Below are 27,363 nucleotides of genomic sequence, written 5' to 3'. Positions count from 1 at the left end.
AGTCTAGGCAGTCCCCAGGGAAAGGGCCCTAAGAGCCTCCCTCCGTGGCTCTGCCCCAAGGACTGCGCGGCGTCGACCCCAAGGAGGTGCATGTGCCCTGCTTAACGCACGCCCAGCAGACACCCCTCCCTCCTCTCTCCACCACCTTCATGACCTCCCTTCACTCTTTCCCACCTTCTGAAACTGGCCGGCCTTGGCTCAGCCCCTTGGTTCGGGCTCAAAAAATACCACAGGTGTGAACAGTTTACACAGACTTTATTTTTCACCCACTGAGCACAGGAAGGTCTGGGCAGGCAGAGGTGTCACAATCACCTCCCCTGGTTCACAGACACACACCGTGAGACCTGGTGGCAAGGGAGAGGGTCCTATTCCTACCACAGATTGCTATGGGATTATCACAACACATTTGTTCTCGGTTCTATTTACACCATGGAGGGTGGAGAGGGTCCATTTCTTACACTAAAAATATATACTTTGGAATCTCTAAAACAAAAATATCTCTATCTCTACACGAGACCTACTAGAAAGAAGAACATAGAAAACAAGAGAAATGTACCAGCACCTCGAGTTGTCCCCTTCTGCGGGAAGCGTGCTCTGCTCTCCACCTGACACCATTCGCTTAGGGCAGCCGTATCTAACCAATCAGACAGACAGAGATCAACATGAGGGAGGCTCAGCATCTTGGAGGAGGGAATATGGGAGAAAGGAGTGGGGAAGAGGATTCTGGCCTCTTTTGCAGAAGGAGTCATTGCACATTCAGTTTGGTACTTCTGCTTCCAGCATGATCGCATGTACGAAAACCTGCACGTTGGGGTCCGTTGCAAACCTGCTAGAGAAGCCCAAGCTACTTCCTGCCGGGCTTGGAGACATGCCGTGGGTAGCTTTTCTCTCTCTCTCTCTCTCGAAATATTAACGCCATCAGCTCAAAGAAAGCCTTCTGTACTCTCCAATGCTGAAAGTGGGTTAGGTGTAAGAAAAATGCCATTCCTTTTCAGAAGGATCAGAAACCATTCCGTTCCCTTTGAGCACAGAACGTCCTAGAGGAATTTTGCCTATGGATGAATCATTCCACTTTCTGAATTTTCCTATTGAAGAGACCCACATAACACTCCTTTCCTCTTTTCATGCTTCACGCACTGATACAGTTCCTTCACATCTCTTCTGGTTATGAAAATCAGCCTCCTTTCTAGCAAAGAAATGTTAACGGAGTCAGCTGCCCATTCTCTATAATTCGTGTAAGAGAACAAGGGCACCAAGAATCAAAAAGAGTAGATGTGGTTGAAAAACCACTCCGATTTGATTTGGGGATATCTTTTTCTGTTTCTATTAAAATATGGATGAGTGTGAGGGCTTGAGAATCTGTAGCCCCTCAGCCCAAGCAAGGAAAACAGAGAGTCCCCTTTCTGCCCAACATCCTCACCTCTCTCACCACCCCCAACTGGTGGTGGGCTTTAGGACCTCTGACTGCCATCCAAGGAGGAGTTGAAAGACTGAGGCAGAAAGGAGAAGAAAGGCTGCTCGACAAAGTGAGGAAGCCAAGGAAGCTGAGTCAGTAAAAGGGGCGGAACTTGGATGATGTCTCATTTGGCCAGTCAGAGCCCGCAGGAAGGATTTCCACATCACGGAGGCCTGACAGCCACAACCAAAAGAAAATCAAGAAGGCTGAGAACATTCAGTGCAGGGTTCCTGAATGTCCTGCCAGGATGTGGCTTGGAAACCTGAGAAGTCCGAGGGAAACGCAGTGACAAGCCAGCAAAGACCGCTGAACAGTCCTAGGAGGCGGTGCTAACGCTCCTGTAGAAGAAGAAATGAGGAGGCTGAAGCAGCAGCAGAGAGGACCCACTGGATGGGACTTCTGATGCCAGTTGAAAGGAAAGCCAGGGTCCCTACCTTCTCCCCTGCTTCAGGAAAACCTAGAGGCTCAGAACACAGACATGAAAGTCCATAGAGAAGACGCAGGGAGAACCGTTGGTTCCTCTGCTAAGAGGGAAGTCTGGAGAGCAAAGTGGGTAGAAAATAAAGTAGACTCGGGAACTGTCTTGTTTGGATGCCCAGAAAGCACAGAGACTTCTTGAAGGTCACAGCTCTCACAGCCTGAGATGTCAACCAAGCCTGAGACTTAGCATTTACCAGATTTTTACCAAAGATTTGTGACTAACTTAAAAGCCAATCACATCCCAGACAAAGAGAAATAGCAACGATTCACACCATCTTTTGGAATAAATGGTTCCCTGCCCCTCTATCCCAAAGGCAAACTTATATGACTAAGGAGATGGGGACAGGAGCTGTATGTGTAAAGATCAGATCTCCCGAGAAGCCCGTCATCAGAAGTTGGAAATCTTATGTAGCCACAAAGAGCTAGCCTGCATTTTATGCAACCGAACGTATTTGGCAAGTTCATACTAGATTGCTAGGCTTTACCTTCTCTCTAGACCAACCCTTCCCTTAAAGGTCATGAGCTAGGAAGTAACCCGACCACTCAGCAACACCAGTTCTTACCATTAGAACCAAGATTTCACTTACCATCAGTTTCTTCAATCCCTGGCTTCCCTCCCTTCCTACTTTGACGTCACCAGCCCATCAGGGCACCAGCCTGCAAACGCTCAAACCGTTCCTGAAATCTCCCTTGTCATAAAAGAAGTGGACTGCTTCTCTGGCCCAAGGAGAAACCGTCAGTTTCTGCTTAACGTTGAGTTTAAACATCTTTTCCTATAGACTAATCTGCCTATATTTGCCCTCAAGCTATTCTATCAGAGGAGTCTGAGAAGAGAACCCCTAGAGGGGGGAATGATCATGTTTTTTTGATGTCCCCCTCCCAGCTTAGGTACACAAAACTATTTAATAGCAGCAGTGACACCTCATGGACACACTCGTATTTGTCGATGAACACACATGCACACGCGCACACACACACACACACACACACACATACACGCTGCTGCTGCTTCTTCACCTCCACTCCCAGTTTCCTGTCCCCAACACTGCCCAAACTGACTGTGCCACCATAGCCACCGGCCACAGTCCTGAGCAAGGAAGCATGCAGGTAGGACCGGGGTTGAGGGTTGGGTGGGGGTTGGGAAAAGGGAGACAATGAGAGTAGGGGGGAATGGTTTCTACCACTGAGATGTAGCAGAAATGAGGCTGGCTGTTATCTGAGAAAGATGTAATGGCCTAAAAGGATTGGCACAGGCTTCCAGAGTAACTAACGTTCCTAAGGCGCAGTAACCTGGGAGGATGTGGCTCAGGAAGGCCTGAAAGTACACACATGGTCCGGTAACTGCACTGCACAGAGTTAATAAAGACAGGTTTCTGCTCTCGAGAGCCTACACAAGGAAGGCATCGTGAGACATCGATGAAATAGGAGAGATTTTTCTGAGCGATATTGCCACCTCATTTGTTGTACGATGGGCTCTTCTTCCCTATCACATTCCTTCCAGCTGTGCTGAGACTAGGGGGATGGGAGAAGCAGCCACCAACCTTCCTACACAGAGGTGGCAGGAAAAGATGGGAGGGACAAGATGGAGGAAGAAAGTGGGAGTGTTCTCAGGGGACGAGGAAGCCAAAGGAGGAGGCAAGCTCAAGGAAGCTGCCGGAGAGAGGCAGGGAAAGTCAGCCAGCAGGAAAGCTTTCCCCATTGACAGGCTGCCTTTTGATTTTTCTACACTAGGTAGGTAAATGGGTACAATTATTACATTTCTCCTAAAGTGATCAAATGTGAAGCTTTGGTTCGCCAAGATTTTAATGCCCGTATAGTTCGAAGATGCATGCCTGTTCCTGTCTGCACTATATAAAGGGAAGCCAAGGCTCTGCATAAAACAGCCTTGTGAGCGGAAATTACACAAACCAGGAGCAATACCCACAGTTCAACGGGATATCACTTTAATGTCCACAAGTAGCATGATGTTTGGTCACGAGGCACTGGCACCGCCTTGCACACTGCTTGCTTACAGCAGGCATCCGTTCTGAGTGGTTGGTGTCCATCCTGTACCAGTTGTTAAATATTTTGAAAACCATCTGTGTATTAAAACAGGTGTGGTCCTAGGAGATGTGGAAATGGTCAAGAAATGCGGGATTCCTTCCATTTCAAAGGCGTAAGGAGTCTTACTCCAAGGAGCAAGGCCAGAATACACTGATATGTTTTAAGAGGCTAAGGAATGCAACATTCAATGAAGTTTTGTAGCCAACTCTTCACCTACGAAAGGAGAGGAACCTGAAAGAACATCCCACTGTACAAAGGTCTTCCAGGATGGAAAACTGATAGGATCGATTTCCCTGGGTACCGACACGCTTACTAGTCACATTCTGTGCACAAAGGAAGGGAAGATATACACACTGGAGTCCAAACCCTTGATATTCATTGCAACAGAGAAAAATAGAGAGAAACTATAAATATAGTTTTCAACCAAATACCAAAATTAATCTCACCACTTACAGTTCATTTCCCAGTGTGGTCTTTTACATCTGAGAGTCATACATCTGTCAACCGAAAGAAATTCATGATGATGAAGAAACCACATGGCTGAAGGTGGTTTTGGTCCATTGAGTTGATGACCGTTCGCTACTAAGGCAGCTAGGGAGACATTACGTAAGCACTTGGATCTCTCCAGGAGTGGAATCAGAATGCGTCCTCAAGAGACAGCGGCAAGACATGGATGTTTCCACAACGTGGCCAGTAAAAACACCTTATCTCTTTTTCTGCACAAACAACTATCATCAAACCTTTCGCAGGTGTCTAGAAAGCCGACACCATGACAACTCTTCAGGCTAGGAAGTCCTTCCTAGTGTCTAAACCAACTCCTTCTGTAGCAATCGAAGCTCGTTCTCTTGGTCTATCCTTAACGAAACCAAGAGAAGCTGCTCATCCTCGCTTATCATTATCGATTTCCCCCGACCTTCTTCCTGTCTGAGCTAAACAACTCCGGTGTCCCTCATGGCCCTTTCATCATCCAAGGCTCTCGCCGAGTCACACAGGCTGCTGCTAGGGAGCGATAAAGATGCTTCCGAGGCAGAGGCATCTTCTGGCTGTGGTGGTGGGCCCCTGCCGATGCCCAGGTCACCAACTGTCCTAACGGCAGACCCTCCTGACAGCCTCTGGGTCTGACCAGCATCCCCCAGAGTAGGCATCAAACCCAGGCCCAGGGCTGCCTGGGAGCCTGCAGATTCTACAGGGCGGGAGAGCCTTCCCTTTCCTCTCTGCTCTCCTCCTACTCCCCCATCCCATCCTTTAGGAAGAGGGAACTCATCGAAGGAACCCTCAGCGGCAGCATGGATCCATACGGCTCTGTTCACCAGCAGAGAGTTTCAGAGAAAATGTCTGGAAAATGGGAAGCTGGGTCTTCACTGGTGGCAATTCTGAAGAGAAAGAGAAAGGAAGAAGTACCAACAGGAGGTGGTCTTCTGCTTCACGTCCACATCTGGTGACTGGCTGCTGGTATGGGGATAGCTGGGTGCCCTCCAATGCACAGCACGGGTAACTGAATGCTTCGGCATGGCTTTGACATGACCACGGGCAGGGCCAGACTCGGTCTTGCTTCTTCTCTGAGAGACTCACATCTTCTCTGTAACCAGAACTTCCCTGAGGCACCTCACGGCCCAAATCTTCCTTCCCAGCAAAGACTTTTAGTTGAAGAGACTGAATAAAAGTGTTACAATTAGACAAAAAGGGAACACATGATTCATTCCTGCTTTTAACACAACACTTTGAAGATGTCACCACAATTTGGATCTGGCTATATTTTAAGTTCATTTACAAGTAGACTACTTCTCAACTAAAAATAACCGTGTGCGTTATACATTTCGACAGCTGCCTGGATTTTCCTCTGAAGGAAACAAGATTCTATATTTCACTCACATTCAGCACAGATTTATTTTAACCCATTCGATGAAGAAATAACCTCCCACTACCACCCACTGGTGGCTGTGACTTTTCAAAGTACTTCAGCTCCTCCTCAGAGCATTCTTATGAGTGAGGCAGTTATTATTATCCCCATTTTACCGCTCAGTAAACTGAGTGCCAGAAACAGTAGCCTACCGGGTTACACACGGAATAAACAGTTAGACCAGGCCCCCTAATTCCTGGCCTACTGCTTTTTTTTTTTTTAACTAGAAAAGTTGCCTTTAATAAGACCTAAGATTTTGCCTTTAATTAAAGGCTGACTTCTTAAAATGGTGTGTGGACTAAATTATTCAAGTAGTTTGGGTACATAGCCACCCTCGCTCGGTGCAGGCAAAGATGCCTCAAGTCCTTGCATTTTCTTCAGCAACCTGATTAAACTTGATCTATGCTATTGGCAAACGATACACAGAATTTTCATTTCCAAAATCGGAAACCTGTTTATAGTTTAATATTTCAAATCTTTCCTTGGCAACAGCTCTCATTATGGAATGACTGAAATAGGTGGAGTCTGTATTGGCATGATCGACACTCTCTGGACATTCTGGCCATTTTCCAGTTTGTGTGGTTCCGGTAACCAGAGAGATTTTGAAATGGGAACTTTTGGAAAGAGGATTCAGGTGACTAGATAGAGAAAGGCAATGTACGCATCCACATACTCCTTGGTTTGGGGGCTGGCTGTGTAAATGGGCAGCTCAAAACAGCACATCTGTGCAAATAGTTAAAAAAACATTTTTTTCCTTTTCTGAGGCATATAGCAATTCGCCAGGGGTTAGGCCCCAGTCCCGGAAGGGATATTTTTTAGACAAATTTAATTTTACAACTTAGATATATTTTACTTTCAACATGATTGCTATTTTTAAAAGCACGAAATAAACAAAAATCAGCAACTATAGTTCTCTTTACCTCTTCTCCTTTGTATTTCCAGAGTTCATACTGAGAGCTTTCCAGACCGTAGTTTTAGGCATTTCATCAGATATATTAATCTCAGAGGGGTCACATCTGAAATCAATGCTTAGGACAATAAACATAGGACACACAAATAAAATACGTATCTCAGTCTATAGTGATCACACCCCACCAGGCGGGAAAGAGTAGGTCTGAGGGGGCTCAGCTAACAGTTCTCAGCAGCACCAGGAGCCAGGTGGTTGGAATGTAGAGAGGCAAGGTGGCCCACGAGGTGGTGCTGAGGGCTGGGTTGCTGTGCCACGTGGCAGGCAGCCGTGCCACCGCCATCCTGCCCTGACAGTGCTATGATGTCAACAGGAGCCTCAGGAGCCACCCCCTACTGAACGCTTGCTGTGTGCTAGGCTCGCTGTGTGCCGGGCATGGGGCTAAGCAGTCTTCGTTGGTTTTCTCACTTACATGGCCAAATGCTTGCCATTTGTAGTTAACAAAGCACTCGTTACAATATCTTCACTATCAATCAGAGATGATTAACATCCTCATTTTGAAGGTACAGAAACCAAAGCTCTCAGAACTAAGTGATCACCCAAGGTCAAATGTCAGTAAGAGGACAATCAAGGCCTTGAATCGAGTCCTTGGTCTCCTAGAAGCCCAGAGTACTAGGAAATTTTCTACAAGCCAGTCTCTTTTTAAAGGGCCAAAAGATGGGGCGCCTGGGTGCCTCAGTTGGTTCGGCATCCGACTTCAGCTCAGGTCATGATCTCATAGCTCCTGAGTTTGAGCCCCATGTCGGGCTCTGTGCTGACAGCTCAGAGCCTGGAGCCTGCTTCGGATTCTGTGTGTCCCTCTCTCTCTCTCTTTCTACCCGTCCCCTTCTAGCACTCTGCCTGTCTGTCTCTCTCTCTCAAAAATAAATAAACATAAAATTTTTTTTTTTTTTAAGTCAAACTCCTAGGAACAGACAGTGGACTGGTGGTCACCAGAGGCTGGGCAGGTGGGGTGGAAGGGGAGATAGTGATCAAAGGGTATAAATTTGCAGTTATAAGGTGAATAATTTTTAAAGACCTGTATACAGCATGGTGACCATAGTTGATAGTAATGTACTGTATACTTGAAATCTGCTAAGAAAGTAGATGTCAAGTGTTCTCACCACAAAATAAGGAATGATAACTATAAGAGGTAATGAATATGTTATTACTTTGATGACAGTAACCATTTCACAATGTGTCCAGATATCAAAACACCATGTCGTGCACCTTAAATATATTTTTTTATTTGTAAAAAGTAAATAAATCAAAATTGAAAAAAAAATCCCAACGACGTGACTTTCCCCATCTTCCCCTCAGTATAAACCACAATGGATTCAATGATTTGGCAATAAATTATCCAGGATCTAGATGACCCAGATCCCCTCTCTCTTCCTTTTCTGCCCCCTCTCAGCCTCTGGGCTTCTTTCAGTTTATGTGTACCTCTTCCACAGTGGAAACAAAATGCCGGGAATAAAACCACTAACGGACCAATTTAGTGTCCCGTGTCCTGTGGTGAGCAATAGCTTAGCTAGAGAAGGCAGCTAAGAGCCTTGGCAGAAATTAAGGAATTTGGGGGACCCCAGTTTGGTTCCCCCTTGGCTCCTAGGACCACAGATGCCATGAGTCAAACTGAAGGGGCTGCCTCTGCCCCTCGACAAAGGCTTGCCCAAGCATGGGAATTCCACACCTCCCAGGCTGAAGACTCTCTGGAAACAAAGGCCATATCCTATTCATCTCCGGAAAATGGCAGAGAAAGGCAGAGGGAGCACTGATCTGATGAATACAAAGACTAGGGTTTGTCTCTTAAACTTTCTACTTAGCAGCATTGTGACCTTGGGGAAATTACCTAAAGCCATCCAAGCCTCAGTTTCCTCATTGGACAAATGTGGATAATAAGGCTTTTATCAGAGAGCTGCTGCAAAGATCAAATGAGAATACATAAGTAAAGCTTCCAGCACAGTCCTAGCACAGAGAAGACGCTCAGTATGTGGGCTCCCTTACCTCTGTTCTCCTTTCCCAGCATCTGGGGTGGTACCTGGCGTCTAGCAGGTGCTCAGTAAAGCATGGAAGGAAAAGGTGTTTTCCCAGGTTGGAATGGAGAGGCTCAACATTAGCTCTTTATACCAGTGATCGCATTTGTGACCACCCCCCACCACAAAGCCAGATTGTTTCTAGAACAACCAAAAAAGACAGTCAACTCCTTGTGGAGTTTGGGGAGTTTTACCTGAAACTGTTGTTCTTTCCAGGACTACTTAGTAACTTCCTGCTCTCTAAGGGGAACTTGTCTCCCCCCATTTCTAGCATCTTCTCAGCCTCCTGCAAGAGAAGACATTACATCTGAGACCAAGGAAAACCATGAGTCTACACCACCCATTTTTCTCTTACCACAATTTCTACCTAATTTCTCTCACATTTATTATGAAAGAGTGTAATTATGTTCTTTCATAGATCTGACTCATCACAAAAAAAAGACAACCAGATATTTGTACCTGCGGAATAGTGTTTTTTACAAGAAGAAAGAAAATGAATCTGAATAAGCCTCTAGATCCAACTACCAATTTACTAGAAACATAGGGGACAGAAGAACATGTTAAATGACACCAAGGGACATAGGTAGTAAAATCTAAATGGTGGGAAATCCTACAGGTCAGAGGCCTAGTTTCTTCAACAAAAAGAAAAAAACATAGAAAGGGACCCCTAAAGAAATTTGAGGAACATATCAACCGCTGCAATATTTAGGCCTTATTTGAATCCTGAGTCAAACAGATTATTAAAAAAAATAATAATAAGGCAATTGGGAAATATGAGTACTGACTGTTCTTTCTACTTTTGCATTTATTTGAATGTTCTATAACAAAATGTTGTCTTAAAAAAGAATCCCACTAATTTAAAGAAAATTACAGAGAAAAAAATACATACAAAGATGTTTGAAGTAGTATATTTAATAATATATCCTAAAACAACTGTAAATTTTCACAAGGGAAGGAAGTTTAAATTAATTATGAGAAAACACTATAGAATATTATGCAGCCATTAAAACAATAAATATGATTATCTATTATATAGACACATAGAAACATGAAAGTGTCATGAAATCAAGATGAGAAGAAAAAATCAGAAAAAAACACCTCCCCCACACAAATAAACAATTATTACAGTTACATGAAAACTATGTTAAGGACGTAAAGAGAACATAAAGAAATGAACATAAATATTGGATGCTGATGTGAAATTTTGGGGTGAAGTCTTCACTATTTTTCTTTCATTTCATTTTCAAAATAACTTTATAAAGTAAACCATGTATTAACAAATACATATTGGGGCGCCTGGGTGGCTCAGTTGGTTAAGCGTCCAACTTCGGCTCGGGTCGTGGTTTCCCAGTTTGTGAGTTTGAGCCTTGCGTCAGCTCTGAGCTGACAGCTCGGAGCCTGGAGCCTGCTTCAGATTCTGTCTCTCCTTTTCTCTCTCTCTGCCCTTTCCCCGCTCATGCTCGGTCTCTCTCTGCCTCTCAAAAATGAGTAAACATTAAATGTGAAAAAATAATTTAAAAAAATACATGTTTACTTCAGAAACTTTGCAAAAATATGGAGTAGAATGTTTACCAGCCACTTCAAACTTAACATCCCAAAGAGACGCCTTGGTTTTTCTCCCAAACCTGCTTCATAAGTAGCATGACCGCTCAACCAACTGTTCATGCCAAAAATCTAAGAGTTGTCCTTGATTCCTCTCATGCTTGCTATCCATTAGCAAAGCCTGTCAACTCTGTCTTCCAAATAAGTCCCAAACCAGCCACTTCACTACTTCTCCCCTAATGTAGGCCACCTTCACCTCTTGCTTGAGCTATTGTCACAGACTTCTAACTAGTGTCCTGCTACCTCTCTCCCTTACAGGCTCCCTGGCTTTCTTGTATTCCTTAAGCACACTGAGCTCATTCCTGCTTCAAAACCTTGGCATTTGCCATGCCCCTGGCCTAGAATGTTCCTACTCCCAGATAGTCTCACGACTTGCCCTCACTTTATTCAGATTTCAGCTAGGATGTGTCCTTAGAGTCCTCCCTGATCACCCTAAATAGAGTAACTCCCTCACCCCTTACTTTCTTCTTAAAACATATCACTACTGGGGCACCTGGGTGGCTCAGTTGGCTAAGCATCTGCCTTTGGCTCAGGTCATGATCTCGAGCCCTGTGTTGGGCTCTGTGCTGACAGCTCAGAGCCTAGAGCCTGCTTTGGAATCCGTGACTCCCTCTCTCTCTGCCCCTCCGCCACTCATGCTCCGTCTCTGTCTCTCAAAAAAATAAATGTTAGGGGCGCCTGGGTGGCTCAGTCGGTTAAGCGTCCGACTTCAGCTCAGGTCACGATCTCGCGGTCCGTGAGTTTGAGCCCCGCGTCGGGCTCTGGGCTGACGGCTCAGAGCCTGGAGCCTGCTTCCGATTCTGTGTCTCCCTCTCTCTCTGCCCCTCCCCCATTCATGCTCTGTCTCTCTCTGTCTCAAAAATAAATAAACGTTAAAAAAAAAATTAAAAAAAAATAAATAAATGTTAAAAAAAAATTATGGGAATGCAAGCTGGTGCAGCCACTCTGGAAAACAGTATGGAGGTTCCTCAAAAAGCTAAAAATAGAACTACCCTACGACCCAGCAATTGCACTACTAGGCATTTATCCAAAGGATACACTTGTGCTGTTTCGAAGGGACACATGCACCCCCATGTTTACAGCAGCACTATCAACAATAGCCAAAGTATGGAGAGAGCCCAAATGTCCATCGAGGGATGAATGGATAAATAAAATGTGGTATATATATATATATATATACACACACACACACACACACACACACACACACACACACACAATGGAGTATTACTCGGCAATCAAAAAGAATGAAATCTTGCCATTTGCAACTACATGGATGGAACTGGAGGGTATTATGCTAAGTGAAATTAGTCAGAGAAAAACAAAAATCATATGACTTCACTCATATGAGGACTTTAAGAGACAAAACAGATGAACATAAGGGAAGGGAAACAAAAATAACAAAAACAGGGAGGGGGCAAAACAGAAGAGACTCATAAATATGGAGAACAAACTGAGGGTTATGGGAGGGGTTGTGGGAGGGGGGATGGGCTAAATGGGTCAGAGGCACTAAGGAATCTACTCCTGAAATCATTGTTGCACTATATGCTAACTAATTTGGATGTAAATTTTAAAAAATAAAAAATAAAGTTTAAAAAAATTTAAAAAAACATATCACTACTTAAAATTTTATATAAATCAGGAAATAAATGTATGTATGTACATATGTATGTATGTACAAGCATACCTCAGGGATATTGTAGGTTTGGTTCCAGACTACCACTATAAAGCAAATCAAATCAATTTTTTGCTTCCCACTGCATGTAAAAGTTACGTTTGTGCTATACTATAATTTATTAAGTGTCTAAAAGACATGAGGTCTAAAAACAACGTACATGCCTTAATGAAAAAATATCTTATCGCTAGAAAATGCTAACCACCATCTAAGCCTTCAGTGAATCATAAATACTAATCACATATCACCATAAAAATATAATAATAATGAAAAAGTTTGAAATACTGCAAGAGCTCCAAAGTATGAGACAGAGACACAGAGTGAGCAAATGCTGTTGGGAAAATGATGCTGATAGATTCACTTGATGCAGGATTTCCACAAACCTCCAATTTGTACAAAACACAATATTTATGAAATGCAATAAAGTGAAGCATAATATAACAAGGTAAGCCTCTGTGTGTGTGAGTGTGTAATTTTTAAATTTTGTTTATAGAGTTTTGGGATGCTTGAAAACTTCACATTTTGTGTAGTGATTTTCAGCAATCTTTAAAGTTTTCCTCCATTGCTTTTGTGCATCGAATTGTTAAAGCTTATTTAATAATAGAAAACACAGGGCGCCTGGGTGGTTCAGTCGGTTGAGCGTCCGACTTCGGCTCTGGTCATGATCTCACACTCCATGAGTTCGAGCCCCGCATCAGGCTCTGTGCTGACAGCTCGGAGCCTGGAGCCTGCTTCAGATTCTGTGTCTCCCTCTCTTTCTCTGCCTCTCCCCTGCTCATGCTTTGTTTCTCTCTGTCTCAAAAATAAATAAAAACATTAAAAAAATTTAATAACAGAAAACACATAGAACAATGTAACAGAATTAAGTGTCCAGAAATAAACCCATGCATATGCGGTCAACTAATATCCAACAAGGGAGCCAAGAGCCTTTGGTGGAGAAAGGACAGTCTCTTTAATAAATGTTGCTGGGAAAACTGGATATTCATAAGCTACACCATTCACAAAAATCAACTCAAAATGTTATTAAACACTTAAATGTAAAACCTGAAGCAGTAAAAACTCCTTGAAGATAGGGAAAAGACTCAGACATTGTTCTTGGCAATGATTTTGTGGATACGACACCAAAAGTACAAGCAACAAAAGCAAAAATAAATAAGTGGAATGACATCAAATTAAAAGCTTCTGTGCAGCAAAAGAAATAGTCGATAAAATGAAAAAACCTATGGAATGGGAGGAAATATTTGTAAACCATAGATGGTAAGGAGTTAATACCATAGATGGTAAGGAGTTAACTCCTGGTAAGGAATTAATATCCAAAATATATAAGGAATACATACAACTCAATAGCAATAATAATAATAATAATAATAACCCAATTTAAAAATAGGCAAAGGACCTAAATAGACATTTTTCCAAAGAAGATATACAAATGGCCAGAAAGCACATGAAAAGGTACTCAACATCATTAATAATTAGTGAAATTTAAATCAAAACCACAATGTGGTATCACCCTACACCTGCCAGAATGGCTATTATCACAAAGACAAGAGATAAGTGCCGGTGAGGATATGGAAAAAAGGGATCTCTTATGCACTGTTGGTGGCAATGTAAATTGGTGCAGCCACTATAAAGGTTCTTCAAAAAATTAAAAATAGAACTACCATATGATCCAGCAATCCCACTTCTGGGTATACATCCAATGGAAATGAAATTACTATCCTGAAGAGATATCTGCAGCCCATGTTCACTGCAGCATGATTCATAATAGCCAAGACATGGAAACAACTGAACTGTCCATCAGTGGATGAACGGACAAAGAAAAGGTATATATATACAACTGAATATTATTCAGCCATAAAAAAAGAAGGAACTCTTGCCATTTGCAACAACATGAATGAAACTTGAGGGTATCATGCTAAGTAAAATAAGTCAGAGAAAGACAAATACTATATGATCTCACTTACATGTGAAATCTAAAAAAAAAAACAAAAACAAAAACAAAACTGAAGTCATAGAAACAGAGAACAGACTGGTTGTTGCTGGGGTGGGGGAAAAGGGTGAAGGTGGTTGAAGGGGACAAACTTTCAGTCATAGGACGAGTAAGTTCCGGGGATGTAATGTACAGCATGGTGACTATAGTTAACAATGCTGTATTGTGTATTTGAAAATTGCCGAGAGAGTAAATTTTAAAAGTTCTCACCACACACACAAAAAATGTGACTATGTGAGGTGACAGATGTGTTAGCGAACCCTACTGTGGTGATCATTTCACAATATATACCTATATCAAGTCGTTATGCTGTATACTTTAAACGTACACAGGGCTATGTGTTTATTATATCTCAACAAAGCTGGAGAAAATAATACAAGATTTCAAAAACTCAAGATATTAGAAAAAAATGCCATTTAAAATGCATTTCAAAGGACCCTATTTCAGGCCCTAACTGTATTTGGAAACACTTTCCGGCTCATTCATTTCTTGGTCTGGGATTTTTGTTTTGCTACACATCCATTCTTGGCACGTACAGGCCATTGATTGAGGGTCCATTGTATGGACAGCAGATGCCAAGCGCTGAGGGAAATGAGGAAGGACAGAAAGTCCTATGCAAGTTGTCTTTGCATGGTGCCAACCACAATACCATCTGCCAATAGGTACATGACAGATAATAGGTTTCGTATAGTTGTCAAATTAGGCCTTTTAGGAGAACACGAACCCTTAGATCTGATAATAAGAACAGACTCTATGTTCATATTGTAAGCATGAACCTGGTGAGTAGACTGTAGACAAAGGGAAACACAACGGGTTACCGTGTCTAAAAATAAAGGACAGATAGGGACAAGAATCCTTGCTCCATTCTCGGCTAAAAACATCTTTGGAGTAATCTTCCCAACTCCTAAATATAACCCCTGGGATTCTAGACATGCTGACTTCTCATGTGGCCCTTCCTATGTTCTGTAATTTGAAGCTGCCCCCAAATGTACAGTTGGTCCAAGAACTACGACCTCTTCCTCCTTGGCCTTCTTTTTGGCATCGTCCAGCTTCTTCTTTTTACTTTCAGGCATGAGATCATCTAACCAGCTCAGCTCTCGTTTAGAGAAACAGAGATCCATGACTTTCCTGACAAAGACCAAAGCCAAAACCTGAAGAAAAATAAAGACAGGGGATGAAAAGAGCTCATTTTCTTCCCGGAGTTAAAAGCAAAGTCTTATCTTCACAGCACACTAGGTAGGACATGTCAAGGAAAATCAAACTAATAATAATAATTAATAATAATAATAATAATAATAATAATAATAATTGCCTGTTACTGAGTGCCTTCTTTGTACCAGATACTAAATATTCACCTTCGTGTTTTATATACAATATTTTATTAAACTATCATAACAACCCTACAACTTAGAAAGCAACCAACTTAATTCCCTCCTTGAAAAGAGAAACCCTTCATCCTCAGATGGCCCTGAGAGTTGCCCTTCCCTGTCATGGGATGAGCAGGAAGGGTTGCTGGGCAGCAGTGGGCTGGAAAGCCTTTGCGGGAGCACAGCTATGGTGAGGCCAGCTGCACCCAGCCCAAGCATGCCTCACCATGGGATGAAGGGACCTTGAAGGATCACCTCAATTCCCTCTGATCCTCTGCCTATACATTTCCCTGCAAACTCCTTGCTTTATGCCTGCATCATGAATCACTAGTGTTTTTTGTCTCCGCCCTCTGGTCTGGCCTGACACTCATTTTATAAATGAGGATACTGAGGCTCAGGGAATAGAAAGTGACTTGCCTCTAATATCTGACAGCTAATTTCCTCAATTTTACAGGACAGGGTGTATCAACTGCTGTTCCACTTTTTTTTCCCCCGTAAAAGGCCATTTTTGCCAAAGGGGAATTCATAATAACCCAGAATGACCTGCCTGGATTGACAGGTGCTCACTAGCTACATCTGGTGGCTTAGGGAAGGAATGAGGCAAATCAGGCTTACTACATTCAATCATATTTCTCCCTCATTTCCATAACTATTTCCCCAACAAATCCAAAATTGATGGTATCCCTCCCAAGAAGTTGTCAGGAATTTGCTGTTTCTTTAACCAAATGGTCAACCCCTGAATATAACACTTAAATGCAGAAACCTATGTGTACTCTGACAAAATTGAGAAACCCATCAGGAGGTATACATGCAGAAGATTAGAGAAAAAGAATTCCCTGACCCTAGTTTCTTCACCTTTGAATATTCTCCGAGTAAGACAGAGCTCAAAAGTCCCTAAACAAATACCAAACATTAGCCTCATTGACTTTTCTCTCTAGAGGCCCACCCTTTGGGTAGTTTTCAAACAGCCCACAATTCTCAGCGTCCCCGTGACACAGGGTGAGCCAGAGAGAGGAGGCAACAGGAGGAGAAGATGAGACAGTGTGCTGGTCAGGTGGCAAGAATTTCATCACCATCCCAGTGGCAGGAAGCAGCCTATCACCTGTTACACCATACACAGTTCAGCTTCCCTGGTCCCTTTTCCAAAGCCTCTGCTTCAGTTCGAAAGAAGGTATGGATGTCCCAGTCACTTATCAGTGATGGACCAACCTCTTCCTCTCTTCCAGTGGCTTAAAACAATGCATTTCCACCACTTTAGACACTTCTGACTGTAATAAATTCTAAACTGGAACTATAATATGCAAATTATTATAAACATGAAGAATCCTCTCCATGTCAGATTCATGAGAGAGAAGACAGAAGGAAGGAAGGAAGGAAAAAAGGAAGAAGGAAGGAAGGGAGGGAGGAAGGCAGGCTGACGGACTTGAAAGTAAACATGGCAACCTGCTACACACATGTATTCACACCTCAAAGTCCCCAAATAATACTGCTCCTGCAAAAGACAAACAAAAAACTCACCATTAATAAGGGATTCATATCCAGAATATACAGAGAACTCCTAAAACTCAACAACAACAAAAAATCTGATTTAAAAATGGGCAAAAGGGGACGCCTGGGTAGCTCAGTTGGTTGAGAGTCTGACTTCAGCTCGGGTCATGATCTTGGTGGTTCACGAGTTCACGCTCTGCATCGGGCTCTGTGCTGACAGCTCAGAGCCTGGAGCCTGCTTCAGATTCTGTGTCTCCCTCTCTCTCTGTCCCTCCCCTGCTCATGCACTGTCTCTCTGTCTGTCTCTCTCTCAAAAATAAATAAAAACATTAAAAACATTAAAAAATAAAAATTAAAAATGGGCAAAGGACTTGAAAAGATAGTTCTCCAAAGAAAATATACAAATAATCAATAAGCACATGAAAAGATGCTCAGCCCCACTAGGAAATGCAAATCAAAACCACAATGAGATAGCACTTCACACCGGTGAGGATGGCTGTTATCAAACAACAACGACGACAACAACAACAACCGAATGAACAAACAAACCAAACAAAAACCCCTCAAACAGAAAACAAACATTGGCAAATTGGAACCCTGTGTAATGCTGGCAGGAATATAAAATGATGCGACTGTTCCTCAAACAAGTAAAAATGGAATTACCATATGATCCAGCAGTCCACTTTTAGGTATATACCTCAAAGAACTGAAAGTGGGAACACAGATATTTGTACAATTCATGTTTACAGGAGCATTATTCCCGATTGCCAAAAATCGGGAGCAATCCAAGAGTCTATCAATGAACAAACAGATAAACAAAATGTGGCATATACATATATACGTATATATACATAGATACACACATACACATATGTATATAGACGTATATACATATACATACGTCTATATACATAGGTACACATAGAGGAATATCAATCAGCCTTTCAAAGAGAAATCCGACGCATGTTACAACATGGATGAGCCCCCCGGAGGCATTATGCTAAGCGAAATAAGCCAGCTACAAAAACACAAATACTTTATGGTTCCACCCATACGAGGTACCTAGAGTAGTCAGTCATAGAGATAGAAAACAAAATGGTGGTTGCTGGGGACTAGGGGAGGGGGAATGGGGAGTCATCGTTCAATAGGTACAGAGTTTCAGTTGTGCCAGATAAGAACGTTCCAAAAACGTACAGTGGCAACGGTTGCACAGCAATGTAAGTACCTAATGCCACTGAACTATACGCTTGAAAATGGTTAAGATGGTAAATTTTATGTGGTGTGGGTTTCACCACTATTTTAAAAAATAAATAATAATAATTTTTTTAAAACTCACCATCATTGGGAAGACAATGGCAGCCGGAGAGGCCTTGATGACCCAGAGTAGGACAAGGCAGGTCAGCTGAATGAGGGTGAAGAGGTGCACTTTGCGCAGGGGCACGTGCCGAAGATAGATAAAATCTGGCTGGTGCTTTGCAGGCATCCCAAAGAGCTTCAGACGGTCAAAGAACTGAAAGGAGGGAACCGGCATGTATTTTCAGGAGGTTTCTCTGGGTCAGAAGCCTTGTCAGGCCCATTCTCGTCTCTTATATCACCTGCTCTGAAAGGTAGGTAATACAGTTTCCACTGGACAGAATGGAAACTGAGTCTCAGAGAGGACAGGTAATTTGGCTAAGGGTTGGTAAATGACAGAATCAAAATTTAAATCCATCTTTTCTTTTTTTAAGATTTTTTTTTTTAAAGTAATCTCTACACCCAATCTGGGGCTTGAACTCACAACCCTGTGATCGAGAGTCACGTGTTTTACCTACTAAGCCAGCCAGGCACCCCTAAATCCATCCTTTCTAATTCTAGAATCAGAAAATGTCTTTCTTCTATCCTACACTGGCTCCTGAGAGATCTTTCTCAGGGAGTGCTGAATACAAAATAAGCCAGTTCCATATTTCTGCTTAGTATCCAAACCAAATCTCCTACTTGTTCTTTGAGGAGTCTGGAGCTTTTCATTGATCATTTATAGTAAGAAAATAAAATAAAACTTTATAACATTCTAGAGATAGAATATATGACCAGCGTTATATTAGCAATAGGAAAACAGAGAGCTAGAGGGATTGAATAACCTGCCGAAGGTCACATTAAAACTCAGGGGGTAAGAGTGACCACTGGATATTCCATAAAAACAAAGAGGAACCAGCCACCAATAGAAGAAGAAACTAAGTTATCATATCATCTGGGGTACCCAAATGATCAGTGCCCAGTCCTGATTTTCCATGCAGAGGACTCAGAGGAATGAGTTGATGGATGGGAAAAGGCAGAGTAGGGCAGGAAGTAATGTCTGCTTACCTGGAGCAGCCCCCACTACTGCCGATCTCTTCACCAGCAGACCCCCAGTTGAGCTCCCTCTCTCACACTGTAGCCTAGCGCTAACACTAGTGTGGTCCAAGTGTGGAAGCCAGTTTGGCTCTTGACAAGCCTTTCAGATCTAAGTTACTAGCATCTGACAAAGCACCTAGCAGTTAATACATGCCCAATAATTGTCTGTTGAATAATTAATGGATGACGGGTACCCTGAAATCAAGCCAGGTCATCCTATAAGTCTCTGTACCATCATCATGCCAACTTGACTGTCCAAATGACTTAGCGAATGTCCAAAGAAATATCTAAAATAGCTTAACCAGTAAGACTAGGAAATAGTTTCTCAAGAATGGATTTGTGCTTTTCTGGGAGAGCTCTCCCTCCCTGGTCAGGACAGATGAGCTCCCAGTGCAAAAACACTGCCCTGGCAGAAGCATGCCATACCTGAATTCCTTGTAGAGAAGAAACTCCCATGTAGAGGAAAACTCCATAGAGTACTGGCATTGGGATAAACTGAAGACAAAAGGGCAGAAAGACCAGAAATTAAATTTGGTACCATAATGCACTCAAGACTACATAAACTTTTAAATCTCCAAGGAAACAAAGTCACAAAATCACCACGTAAACATTGCATTAGTTTCTGCTGCCTTTGCATGATTTAGAAGTAGAAGCAAAACCAGAAGCTGACAATGGTAACAATTATTTTGTTCTGAAATGAAATGATTACACATACGTGTAATCCAGCCCTAGTTAAATCCTAGGCCTCACATTTTATCCGTCAGGTTCTTTTTCCTCCATGGGGATGGGCAGACACACACACATCCCTCTTGTACAGAACCGATACCTTTCAAATTTTTTCTAATCATACAAGCAATCATCTCAGGGATTTGGTGTATTTTAACATGGACTAAAAAGTTTCCTTTTTGCTAACCAGAGACTTGAGGGTAGAAATGGGGAGGTATCAGAGGAAGAATGATCTGGGGAGAAACAGCAACATTATTATATTGCACTTGAATATATATACGCACCTATCATATCACACCTAGCAATCTAGGTAATCTTCAAGGCAACGCTATGAGGCAGGGAAATGAGGCCTATGGAATTAAGGCAAGGGAAGTCTCATAGCTGAAGACTAAACTTGACTTGCTTTTATTCTGAGGCTAAAGAACATTCTCAAACATAATTCTTCTCAGAACTAGAAAGTCCCCATTGGATTTTACGCTGTTTCAACTGTACAGTGAGTAGACATCTCAGTTTGGTGCTAACCTTGCTTGTCGGAACTATTGAATGGTTTTCTGAAAGAACCCTTCTGAGCCAGTTCTAGGAAGGCTAGGCGATGCCTACTCCCATGGCTTCGTGGTTACCTTCCTGGAGGAGCGGCAATCTTTGGGCTCCTCCAGATGGCAGGCAGACCAGAGGTGGGAGCAGGGGCTGGGCTGGGGACAGAGAGTAGAAGGGGCAGGGGGTATGAGGAGAGGTGGCGAGACTGGGTGGAAAGTAAGGAGCCAGGGAGATGGTTCCAAATCCTTTCCCATTTCTCTCAGGTGTCACCCCTAAATAGCACTTGCAGTGCAGGCTGGGGTGGTTGAAGATTCACCAAAAAAGAAGGGGAAAGGAGGCAAGGGAGCCAAGTAAGTGCTCCAGAATGTTTGGGGTTTGGCGTTACAGCCATAGAACTTTCCTTTTCACCCCATTTTTCCCAGACACAAGCCTTCCACCCACAAAACTAAATATTTTTTTCTCATGTTTGAGGTGTCTGCCATCTTTCAAAAAATCCTCTTTTAACCCCACACCTCACACCAGCCACTGCCCATTTTCCATGCCACTTCACAGAAAAATCTCTTGAAAGAGTTGTCTGCCCACGCTGTCTTTACTTTTCACCTCCTATTTACTCTTCACTCCCCTGTAATTCAGCCTCTGCCCTATCACTCCACTGAATCTGCTCTTGTCAAGTCATGTTAGGCCTCCTCATTGCCAAATCCAATGGCTTGGTTTAGTCTTCATCTTTCTAGACAGTTTCTAACCAATCCCTCCTTCTGGAAAAATTCCCCTCGTTTGGCTTCCCTGACACCACGCCCTCCTGGTTTCCCTTCTACCTTTCCGGCAGCTCCTTCTGAGTCTGTGCTGCTGTCTCCTCCTCTACCCAACTTCTAAATATTGGAGCTCCTTAGACTCTGCTCTTCTCTCTGGTCCTACTTCTGTTTTACATCTATACCCTGCTCCCTGAGCGATCTGATCTATTCCCATGGCTTTCAATACCACTAACTGCTGTTGACTTCCACATTTATATTTTTAATCCAGAGCCTCCCTCTAGCTTTTTCACTCAGTTGCTTCCTGGATATCTCACCCAAAATCTGCCCATAGCCCCACCACCTCTCACAAAATCATTTCCTCCTTCAGGCAGTCTTCTCCATCTTAAATATCACTACTCTCCATCCAGATGGTCAAGTCCAAAACCTGGAAGGCATTTTGATCTTTCCCTTTTCCACACTCCATTCCACATCCAGTCAACCGGCAAGATCCTTGGATCTGCCTCCAAGATACACAGAAGACATGCCTTTTATCCAGCCCTACTACAACCTTCTTTAGCCAAGTCACCATCATCTCCCACCTATAATATAGCCTCACTAGTCTCTCTGTTTTTCCCAACCCTAAAAACTTATTCTCTAGACATCGCCAGAGTGATCTTTTAAAAATACTAAATGGGGGAGGGGGGTGCCTGGGTGGCTAAGTCGGTTGGGGGTCCAACTCTTGATTTCGGCTCAGGTCATGATCTCACAGTTCATGGGACTGAGTGCCACATCGGGGTCCGCACTGACAATGTGGAACCTGCTTGGGATTCTCTTTTTCCCTCTCTCTCTGTCCCTGCCCGGCTTGCACGCATGCTCAAAATAAATAATAAATGTTTTTTAAAAAGAAAAAAAAACCTAATAAATAAAAATACTAAATAGATCATGTCCCTTGCCTGCTAAAACTCTTCAAAGGTTACCTTTACCAGACTCAACAAGGCCCTGCATGATCTGCCCCCACCTAGTCTTCACTCTCATCTCATTGTGTTCCTGCCTTGAGCCACATGGCCCTGATATTTCTTTTTCTTTTTTAATTTTTTTAATGTTTTTATTTATTTTTGAGACAGAGAGAGACAGAGCATGAGCAGGGGAGGGGCAGAGAGAGAGGGAGACATAGAATCGGAAGCAGACTCTAGGCTCTGAGCTGTCAGACAGAGTCCGATGTGGGGCTCGAACTCACGGACCACGAGATCATGACCTGAGCTGAAGTCAGACGCTTAACTGACTGAGCCATCCAGGCTCCCCGGCCCTGATATTTCTTAGTATACATATTACTCCTTCCCATCTCAGGGCCTGCCTAGACTGCTTCTCTCCCTTCCCCCATGCCATCTCCCACCATCCATGGCATGACCAGTTCCATCTCATCTTAAATACCATCTCTGCAGAGAGGCCTTCTCCGACCACACGGACTAAAACAGCACTCCCTTAATTCTCTATAGCACCAGAGAGCACCAAATATTTCCATTAATCATTTATCATATTCTATAATTACTATGTTTGTTTTCTTTCTTTTCTTATCCTCCCCCTCCTCTTTTTTTTTTTTTAAGATTTTATTTTTAAGTAATCTCTACACCCAACATGGGGCTTCAACCCACCACCCCAAGATCAAGAGTCGCACCCTCCACTGACTGAACCGGCCAGGCGCCCCTCGTTTTTGTGTTCTTAACTAAATTCCTTTTTTTTTTTTTTTATTTTTTTTAATGTTTACTTATTTTTGAGACAGAGAGAAACAGAGCATGAGTGGGGGTGGGGCAGAGAGAGAGGGAGACACAGAATCCGAAGCAGGCTCCAGGATCTGAGCTGTCAGCACAGAGTCCAATGTGGGGCTCGAACCCACCAACCGTGAGATCATGACCTGAGCCAAAGTTGGATGCTTAACTGAGCCACCCAGGTGCCCCTCTTAACTAACTTCCTTATCTGCTTTACTCTGCTAGAGTTAGCTCTTTCAGGACAGATATTTGTACATGTATCTGTTTGACTATCACTGTATTCCCAGAATTCCTGACACAAATCACCAGTCAATATCCATCTAACGAGTGAATGAATAATTACCTTTAATATGGCCGTCATGAAGACTGAGCAGCCCATCAGCACAAAGATCATAAGGCCCGTCACTCTTTGTTCTCGGATGCCCAAGAACTTGGGTTGTTCTCCAGGAGCAGAGCACTCAGATTCTAGTTTGAGGCTGTTCACATGTGTGATGGACAGGACAGTTGCCGCCACAAACCAGGGCAAGCCCATGATGGAGCAGACACCCAGCATGATGGCCACCATCAGCAGGTCCAGGTGGTAGCCACAGCCTTTCTGTGGGGAAACAGAGTCTCTGTCACCACCAATGGGCTGGCTGTAGTGGGGCACAGAACAGTGAGCTAAGAGCCTCAGGCCCAAAGCAGGAGGGAGTGGGTAAGGAAGAAGGGGTCCAGAGATCCCAGATGAGTCTTCCAGCCCCTCCTGGTTTGGAGGGAACAGAGAAGAAAAAGAGAAACCTTACCCTGTCATATACATGCCATATCCATTTTTCATTCAAGTGCCCCCAGATTTCACCCTGAGTCTCATGCATTCAAAGATTCATCCTTTCTTGGCAGAGTAACCAGAGGCCAAGGCACACCTTGACCATTCTAGTGGTAGACAATATAGGAGTTGGAGGTAAATGGCTCCACACAAACACCCCCAGATCCTTGCCAAATATGGATTTGCCTACTCTAAGTAAGGAAAGAACAGAGATGAAGGCATGAAGCCTCTCACCGATAAATGTGCTGGGCTCAAACCTACCTCCTTGGAATCCTTGGACTCAAGGTTCAGTCTGGAAACTCCAGTAAAGGACACCAATGGGAGAATACTTGACTCTCAGAAACAGTGGCCCAAGCCCTGACCTGTACCTCAGAAAGACAAGCCTGTATAGGGACCACAAGGAACTGTGCCCACCCACCTGCCGCACAGGTTTGAGAGGAAACTAACAGAGTCCAAGCTCCTTTCACACCATTTCATCATGCTCTACTCTGGTTTCATCTCCAAACCAATCTTTTGTCACTAATTGAGGAATCAGAACCTCTGGAACATTTTATGAGCTCCTTCTATGACTGCTTTTATCCAGGTTCTATAGTTCCTTGTCTGAAGGGGCTTACCCTAAAAAAACAAAAAAGGAACCGGCTACCATTCGTCCTTCTAGGTCAGAACTTTTTGTTACCTTGAGCTTGTGTTCCTTCCTGTTAATGATGACAGCTGTGATCTGCTGGTCCATGAATATTAAGATAGTACAGAGAAGAGCTGGGATAATTGCAGCTATCACAGTCCACCAGGGATTGGGGCCAATGGGACTAATAATCCACCCTCGATCATCTCTTGTTGGCTAAAGGGGAAAAAATAAAGTTTTGTTTTGTACTTTAACTATAGTCATTAGGGCAAAAGAGATTAAACTGAATCACAGTATCCAAATTGTTTTTACTCCTAAATGAGAATCCTAACAACAACAACAACAAAAAGTCAAGAAAGTAACTCCTTAGTAGCAACTTCTTAGGAAATCTATGATCTTGTTCCAAATCCTCTTTGAGTCAATCCTCGATTATCAACTTCCTGTGAAACACTCATTAATACTTCACTTCCTGCCCCTACTCTCCAAACCCGCCACCACCTTTAACTTAACATTAGCCCAAGTAAAATAACAAGTCTATTGCCAAAAAAGAATTTAACACAATTATAATTAAAGCAAATATAAATAATTTAGAATATCCTCCTCATTGCTCCCCTCCAGAAGCCATATAATGCATGTCTACAGCACAAATAAAGGCAAAGTAGAGCCAGTTGCATGGAATCTCATGGGCTTAGATTGCGTCGGCCCAGGGGCCTTCTCCCATCAGCAGTAAAACAGGAGCCCAGGTACTAGAGATTTGAGAGAGGAGCCCAAGATTACTGAACTTGGGGCTTGTTTAATCTAGGACCCTCTCCAATGCTCCTATAAGACCACTACTGTTCATAAATCTTATTTGGGTGTTCATGACATACCTAAACTCTCTTAGGGTACTTTTGACATCCTCAAACTCCCCCAGGTACTCTGGGGAAGAAAAGTTCCCCTTGTTTGGCAAGTAGTAATGGAAGATGAAAGGCTGGGCATACAAACTGGCTCAGAATTGAACCAAATTCAATGAACAAAGCAAAGACTGTTGCATCCAAAGTACTTGGTTCCCCATTGGTCGTGACTCTAGGATTCAAAGACTCTTCAACAATGTCACCAGATCCCAAATCATGAATGCGCTAAGTTCTGAAAGTTTATAGGATCTATGTCTCCTTAGTAACAATGTTCTATGTGACAGTTAAGTTCTTAGGCCAACACAAAAATTTACTAAACTCTGACTGACATTAACACATTAGTAATAGTACTAGCCTTCAGACTGGGTTTTCATCACTGGGGGCCATGTGGTGTAACAGGGAAGGAAAGAAGGAAGAAAATTTCTCCTCTGCTTCCTGAAAGCAAGGCCTGCCAACAAGCAGCATTGTCTTTGACATTCTCCCATTTTCCCTTCCCATCTCTCCCCTACCTCCCGGGGCCTTCTTCCCAGATGTCCCAGAAATTCAGCACTTTCTGGCTATCTAAGCCTACCCATCAGGGAACCTTTCCAAGGACTGCTTAAGGTTCTCAAATTACTTATTTTTACACAAAATCCATTCCTCCTGGAGGGCTGACCTCAGCTAGGTATTAGAAAGAAAGCTGATTGTGCTCATTCACACAAAGGTGAGAATGACATATTCTCAAAGGAATTATATTTTTAAGAAGGGTGTTTTTCAATCCACAAATTTCTAGCTGATGGCATTTCAGTGCATTTAACGAAATAAAATAAAAAATCTTCAGGCAATATGGAAAGAGATATTTTTAACCGGGCCTATTTCAGGGAGGGAGGGAGGGAGAAAGGGAAGACAAAGGCACAGGGTACAGGGATGTTTACAAGTCAAGGGCTGCCTTTCTTCCTGTCTTCTTTCTCTTCCCCAGCCTCTCCTGTTCTTCTCATCTTATGATTCTTCTCCAGTCACTGAGTATGCCCAGGCTTTCCCTCCCCTCTGGTCTGTGGGGCTCTATGGAACCCAGCTCAGCCTTCCCATCTTCTCTGTTACTCGGTGCCCTTACACTGAAACAGATCTGGAGTCCCCACATACAGATCATTTGTTTTAGTTCTTTTATGTATACATTTTCAGCAACATATTGTAGATTGTAGAGAGTTATATAAAGAAACGATGAAATAGGGTTGAAGAGCTGTCCCGGTTACTCTGGTAGGAGCATTAGACCGTGGGTGAAGCCCCCAGGCCGGCTCACCTCTTCACAAGGCAAGATCCTGAAGGAGAGGGGCCAACCCTGATTTAACTTCTTACACCTTCCCAGTGCCCATACACAGCTGAAGCTCAAGGAAAGTGCTATTAATCAGACTTGTTCCAAGGACCCACATTTCCACTGTATGAGGTATGTATTTAAGTAAACGTGCACATCCCACTATTGTAAGTCTTAACTTTTCATTCATTAAACCACCTTAGATGTTCTGTTCTTGGAGTTTTGTGGCTGGAACTCAGCCAAGCCTTAAGAGTTTGCTCTTCTGAAAGGTAAGGCATGAGGGACAAAGTTTAGATTTCGGGGACTGCAGAACGCAGGATTAGGATACGGAAAGGCCTTTGAAATTCACTTGGGACCAGATTCTAGGAAACCACATGAGGGCACCAAGTACCCTGAAAGCTGTTTACCTTGAACACACTGGGAACTTGAAGTTTTGGTGATGGGATTCCAATCAAAAAATCAATAATCACCATTGTGAAGATAGTGAGGAAAACAGCAAAGTCACTCACCATGGAGCGTACCTGGCATGAGAAAGGGTTGGAAAAGTGTTTTATTAGGCTCAATGCAGTAGAAGAGAATTTTGCATTGTAAAAGTTTTAAAGTCCTCAGAAGAATGCTTTAATGTTATAATTGAATTAATACAAC

At 43.1% G+C, this 27,363-nt stretch overlaps 1 protein-coding gene across 8 annotated transcripts in view; it reads right to left on the bottom strand.

The window, feature by feature from the left end:
- Window positions 1-238: 238 nt before the first annotated feature.
- Window positions 239-27,363, bottom strand: part of SLC4A8 (solute carrier family 4 member 8) — a 79,896-nt gene continuing 52,771 nt past the window's right edge. For 4 of the 8 annotated variants that reach the window (XM_027036180.2, XM_027036179.2, XM_027036182.2 and 1 more), the window contains 9 exons: window positions 27,126-27,239; window positions 24,589-24,750; window positions 23,454-23,705; window positions 19,777-19,845; window positions 18,317-18,490; window positions 15,139-15,276; window positions 9,053-9,144; window positions 6,800-6,907; window positions 239-5,632 (listed from right to left, as the gene is read on the bottom strand). In XM_027036180.2, the coding sequence (XP_026891981.1) occupies window positions 5,620-5,632; window positions 6,800-6,907; window positions 9,053-9,144; window positions 15,139-15,276; window positions 18,317-18,490; window positions 19,777-19,845; window positions 23,454-23,705; window positions 24,589-24,750; window positions 27,126-27,239 (1,122 nt within the window). In that variant the 3' untranslated portion in view covers window positions 239-5,619. The remainder of the gene's footprint in view (window positions 5,633-6,799; window positions 6,908-9,052; window positions 9,145-15,138; window positions 15,277-18,316; window positions 18,491-19,776; window positions 19,846-23,453; window positions 23,706-24,588; window positions 24,751-27,125; window positions 27,240-27,363) is intronic. The other 4 variants (XM_027036181.2, XM_015065708.3, XM_027036184.2 and 1 more) reach the window with 3 other exon arrangements.

Source organism: Acinonyx jubatus, chromosome B4, assembly GCF_027475565.1.
Source record: "Acinonyx jubatus isolate Ajub_Pintada_27869175 chromosome B4, VMU_Ajub_asm_v1.0, whole genome shotgun sequence".
In the NCBI taxonomy this organism is placed as follows: Eukaryota; Metazoa; Chordata; class Mammalia; order Carnivora; family Felidae; genus Acinonyx; species Acinonyx jubatus.
Note: the sequence above shows the minus strand (reverse complement) of the source record. Positions and strands in the feature narration are given on the sequence as shown.